The sequence below is a fragment of the Hyposmocoma kahamanoa genome, unplaced genomic scaffold, assembly GCF_003589595.1.
Source record: "Hyposmocoma kahamanoa isolate Upper Pololo Valley unplaced genomic scaffold, ASM358959v1 64, whole genome shotgun sequence".
In the NCBI taxonomy this organism is placed as follows: Eukaryota; Metazoa; Arthropoda; class Insecta; order Lepidoptera; family Cosmopterigidae; genus Hyposmocoma; species Hyposmocoma kahamanoa.
Genome location: NW_020653852.1, coordinates 5942079 through 5948078, shown reverse-complemented (window position 1 = coordinate 5948078; position 6000 = coordinate 5942079). Strand labels below are relative to the sequence as shown.

Here is a 6000-nt window from a genome sequence, read left to right as displayed (position 1 = left end):
ACAAAAAAAATATTTTTAGTGTTACGTCTGATAAATTACTCCTAAGGGGGTTTCGCTACTACTCCGGTCTGACATTCAATTATTGCCGGTCCAATATAGAAATCTATAGCTTAGTATACGGGTCCATTTCCCAGACTATAAGTTATTTGAGGCGTGCCTGAAAATTGAAAGATGAAATATATCATTCATTCATTCTTTCATTCATTCAAGAAGAGCTTTACTGTTATTTCTATAAATAAAACCCAACGACTATAGGTAAAATCATGATATATATTTATTTATTCTCTTGATATTTCTGTAATTGACATGAATAATATCTAATAGCAGCTATGTGTACTAGTATTTACTAATTTTTTTTCATTGGTCAACACTCATATAAAAAATATATATATATTTATAAATAATATATTGAACTATTCAGACTACAGCTACATTTTAGAGAGCCTACTCTGATTTTTATATTTCAGACTTTGATTAAGAGACGACAGTAACAAGTAATTTGGTTTCTAATAATTATTAGACTAGCACAATGTTATACAATAAATGTTGCGTGTTTTGGCACAATAATGTACTAAAGGTATAAATTCATATGCAGTAAAACATCGCACAATAAATGTTACAATATAAAGCTTGCGCTACATTGCATTGCATTTGTATAACTATAATGTTTGTGATTTATTTGCGCGAGTGTTTTTTATAACTAACTAAGGAAATTACACGAGGTGCTTTCCAGTGGTTGTAAAGCCGTGATAAAAGCTTATATCGCACCTTTGGTGTAATAAGGCCACATCCGCAAAATGACAACTTTACCGAGAAGTTACAAAATTCTAAAAATTAGTAGATAACTTATTTATGCTTAAATAGGAGAGTTATAAAATTTCATATACACATAATTTGTTTGAAGTAGTTCATAATTATTTTTATGACTTTTATGTGATAAAAGGAGTTTTAATGCATGATCACGTGTGGCTTTATTATAGTCGGGGTACGAAATAGTTTGTCTTACTTTATGCGTAGTTATAACTACGAGAGCTTACACGAATCACTACTCAACCACGATTATAAATGATGTAGTGGCAACCACAAAAGAGGTTTAACTTAACCAAGAAGTTAAAAGATTCTACAATCGAAATTAGTAGACTTTCGTGAGATAAAAGGACTTTTATAGAAATAGAAATAGAAATAGAAATCATTTATTCCTTGCAAAACAACAACAGCTTTTAATGTAGGACCACGTGTGGCTTTATGATAGCAAGTGTACCAAATCGTTTGTCCAACTTTCAGTGTACAGTACAGTGCACAGTTTGCACGCATCACTTCTAAACTTAGAGGATGGAAAAAAATAAATTCCAAACCACGCTTCGAAATTGCGTGGCAACTATAAAGTCAAAGTCAAACAATCATTTATTCCATAGGTAAAATTAATTTACACTTGAAAGCTTTTTTAAGCTACAGCTCGTTCACTGTGCTCACTTCCTAAGAAGAACGAGCAAGAAACTCTAGAGATTGCTCTTTTCAAATAAACTTAAATGATATAGGTATTTTTCAATTGTGTAATATGACTTGGTAATTAAAATACGTTTAATGTAAGTTTTAAACTTAGGAAAGATAATTTTACTATATTACAAAAGAGATTTCGTTGTGGGAGCCACGATACGAAAATAAAGGCTGCGATTTTTTGATATCATCTACATTTTGACGACAGCTGGTTGAAAGTGAAATTGTGGTACTATGCGTTTTCATAATAAAGAATGACGAGTCAAAATGGGCGCTAGTTCAACAGAAATAATATATAGCACTGCTATTACAATAGTGTTGCACTCTAAAAGATATCTACTTAACTCAAAATGAGATAAACTTTTTGTTAGATAGTTTTGCACAAAACAGTCCATACTCAATCATATGAATTTATTTTTTCCTTTTTATTTTATGTATCTCTGTCTGAGGAATTTTTATAGTATTATTATTGAAAATATTATCACTATATCGACTAAACAACCCCCTAACCAAAAACCAGCCCTAGTTACATCACTGTTAATCTTACGAACCAAGTTTCATAGAAATTTGCTCATCATTCGTTGTGCCCAATCTTTTATCGCTGTAGTGTGGTTACAAAGTGATACGTGGAAACAGTGATTTTAAAATCAGACTTAGGCAAGTAAACAAAGAACACAATTACATAAAATAACATTGACATAAAGGTTAGAATAGACATAAAAGTTACTATAGACAACTTATTTTAATGATCTAACACCAAAAACACCAAAAGCACTCCTGTAACGGCAACTAAACTAAATTACGTCCATGTTCATTTATAAATTCCTCAACGAAAGCGTGTCATCAATCACATATGGTTGAATTCATCTTGGAACACCGAGTAATTATGAAGACGACCGGGTTTGATAAATGTTTCACTTCTATACTGACAAAGATCTATTAAAAGATAAGAACGCGTTAGCACCGTACGCTTCATACGAAATTCAATACGCATCGCACTCTACCACGTTAAGAATCGCACCCTCTCAGTGTCATAAGAGCACATCTGCAAAATGACAACTTTTCAGAGGAGAGGTTCAAAGAGTCTGCGAATTTTTTTACGCTTCAAGAGGAAAGTAATAAAATTTTACATATACATTATTTGTTTCATGTGGTTCGTATGACTTTAATATCGACGACAGCAAAGAGTAAACGGTCTACTGTAAAATCACGATTTCACAGTAGAGCATTTTGAAAGTAAAAACTCGAGAGAATAATAATTATATTATATTCTGAATATCCTTTACATATTAGCATTTCATATTACTTCATTGCTCAAAATTTTAGCTAATTTGGTCTGTTACATCAGAAAATATCAAATTAGGACCCGTTCCTATTATGTCGTAACGTTTTATTTATCGTTTGACGACTGTCGCGTCTAGCCTGTTCCCATATCACGACTATCTGTCATGACTGTGTCGTGGACGTTGATTTTATCGTTAAACGACTGTCGTGTCTAGATATTCCCACTAGATCGTGACGACAATTTATCGGTGCACGTGCAGACATGATAAATAAAACGTGACGATGATAGTAGCTGCAATTATCTGTCGTCACATTTTTGTCGTGACGTTTTATTTATCGTCGAAACGACTGTCGTTCTCACCCTTCTCATTGTCTTGACAGTCTGCCATCATAATGTCAAAAAAGCCCTTAACGACAGTTCTTCCTTTAAATGCACAAGCCACGACACTTTAAACTGTACGACTATCTGTCGTCACAATGGAAACGGCGCCCTTACTTTCAAAACACTCTACCGTAAAATCGTGATTTTGCAGAAAACCGGGTACTCTTTGCTTTCGTCAATGTGATAAAAGCACTTTTAACGTATGACCACATGTCACTTTATTGAACCGAGTGTACGAATTAATCGTTATCATAATACACAGTAGGCGTTGTCGCATAAATCTATAAACATCCATCCTGATGCCTCATTAACTATCCCTCATCTTCATCAGGTCTGGCATTCTCCTCCAATCAGGCAGCCAGAGTTGGTGTTTCCACTACCAAATACGGAGCATGAATTGACATAGCTTGTGGCAAGGCAGGGAATAATATTGGATATTGTTGCGAAGGTACAGGTCCTTGGGACAAAACCGCTTCCGTTTCCGAACAATGGAGTAGCCAATGTGTGAGCATCCGACCGCGGCCTTTGAGTTCCACTTCGCCTCGGCGCTCGACGGCGAATGTACCCCACTGCTGGAGCAGCACCCTTGTACTTTCGCTGAGGTGTATTCTTAGTGCTAGAAAAAAGAACATTGTATTACAAACACGTTTGCAATTTTATAGAGCGACTTTATCGTTGTTACTTTTCCTAAAGAACGCGTCGAACATGAACTCTTTAGGAAAAAGTAAGAGAGCGATAACGCAATTTGCGTATTGTGGTCGTTTTTAAATTAGAGACAACGCGTTCTGGCTGTTTTTGTAAGTGCTATAAAACGTGATAATAACGTGTTATGGATGTTCTTTTTAGGACTTGTCAACTTATGTCTCTTGTCAACTTATGGATGCAGTAGCAGTGCCCTGAGATCTTGGCGATTTAAAGCTCTGCAAGGCACTGCGACTGTTATCGATAGGCGTGTCGCGTCAGGCGCACGATTTGTTCGTCCCGTCACTTGGTATTATAAAAAAAAATGTAAAGAGACTATAACGCCTTGTGAACGTTTTTTTCGCTCAATGAACGTTTTTTTCTTAGATTTAGTAACTAACATAAACTTTTGTAAGTACAGGAAATAAATGAAAGGATAAAGAAAAGAAATGTAAGGCAGGAGTTCAGGAACTGTTTCTTGAAATGTATTTTGAAGGTATCAAGAGAAGGGTACTATCAAATAAATCGTCTACTCGTAACTCCGTTTTTGGATGAAATCTGTTTTTTTCTTTTCGAGCACAACATCGGGCAACTAAAGCTTAAAACATATTATCTCGACCTTTTTTAAGATCAAAATCAAATAACCTTTATTTCATAGGTTTAAATTACACTTGAAATCGTCATACTGATTAAACTCTACTGCTCATTCGTAAGGCAGATTCCCCTGAGAAGAACAAGCAAGAAACTCTAGGGGTTGCTCTTTGTAAATATATATTTGAATACATTTGTCATTTCAACATTTAATTTAAACATCTTAGGTCGAGACTACCTGTAAAAGACCACGGATTTTTATCATCCAAGTACGCAGTAGCTGTATAATAATAACCTTTAGTATAAAGTTTTTGTTTCACCATAGCTTTAAACCTCGTAAATGGCAAATTTTGAATGTCATATAAGTTTGTTATAATTATTAATACAAAGATCGAACACTCAGAAAAAATCCTTTGATCCGGCCGGATTCGAACCGACGTCTTCTACCATACCGTGCCAGACGCTATACCAACTAAGCCACGGAAAGAACCAGCGGACCTCACGAATTATTTGGTTTTTCATAACATACAAGTTATAAAATAAAGTTATAATCATATCGTACAATATACGATCGTCATACAGTTATTTCTAGTAATTCTGTTTTTTGTACCTACTCACAAGTTCACATTAATGTATGTTGCGAAGTTCACGAATTTAGCTGACGGAATACAATTTACATGTAAAGTTTCTTACGATAAGTTATTTTGTTCCATGAGTAAGGTCACTTGTGCAATATCTAGATATTGGTCGTCAATCGCTAGCGATTGCCGTAAGAGCTAACAAAGTAACAGTATCGCAAAACAGTTTTCGCAAAACTTTATATTTCACAAGTTCATCCAACAACTCATTCTACGTAACCCTTGCAGATTTATTCAAATACTCATGGGCATAAACTTGGGCATAAGCTTTGAACAATGACCTTAAGCCAATGTGAACTTTAACATGACCATGACAAAGATTAATTTTGCTAATGACTAATTAAGGTATCGTAGTAAACGTTTGCTTACTATTCGTAAAGTACACTGTTATGTGTGCCCCCGAAATTGTGTTTCATTTTGCTAATATAAACAATAAATAATTAACCGAGTTAAGTCGTTAATTGGGCCTTTTTTATAATATCAAGTGACGGAACGAACAAGTCGTGCGCCTGATGGTAAGCCACACGCCTGTCCATAACACTTGCAGTGTCACTCAGCGCTTTATATCGTAAAGATCTGAGGGCCACTGCCACTGCGCCTGTCACCCTGAGACGTAAGTTGACAAGTCTCATGGGCCTGTAATTTCACCAGCATCCTTATCCTCCAAGACTGGAACACAGTAAAGCTGACATTACTGCTTGGCGTCAGAAATAGGTAAGGTTGCAGGACTTCCCTGGACGAACTCTTTCACAAGGAGCTCTACTGGTACTAAATATTTAAGAAGTACTTTTTAAAGCGAGAGTGAACAGGCATTACTTAGGCGTCCATTAGGGGTTACATTTTTCTAAAGATGTGATTTTCATGCGACTTTGCTTACGCCCCGAGTCTCAGTGTTATATAAGATATATATGCTGAATTTCAAGAAGA

The 6000-nt window shown here is 35.3% G+C and overlaps 1 protein-coding gene across 1 annotated transcript in view; it reads right to left on the bottom strand.

Moving 5' to 3' along the window:
- Positions 1 to 3439: 3439 nt before the first annotated feature.
- Positions 3440 to 6000, bottom strand: part of LOC113230830 (atrial natriuretic peptide receptor 1-like) — an 86607-nt gene continuing 84046 nt past the window's right edge. Inside the window, exon 17 of the mRNA XM_026464928.1 lies at positions 3440 to 3779. Within this exon, the coding sequence (XP_026320713.1) occupies positions 3514 to 3779 (266 nt within the window). The 3' untranslated portion in view covers positions 3440 to 3513. The remainder of the gene's footprint in view (positions 3780 to 6000) is intronic.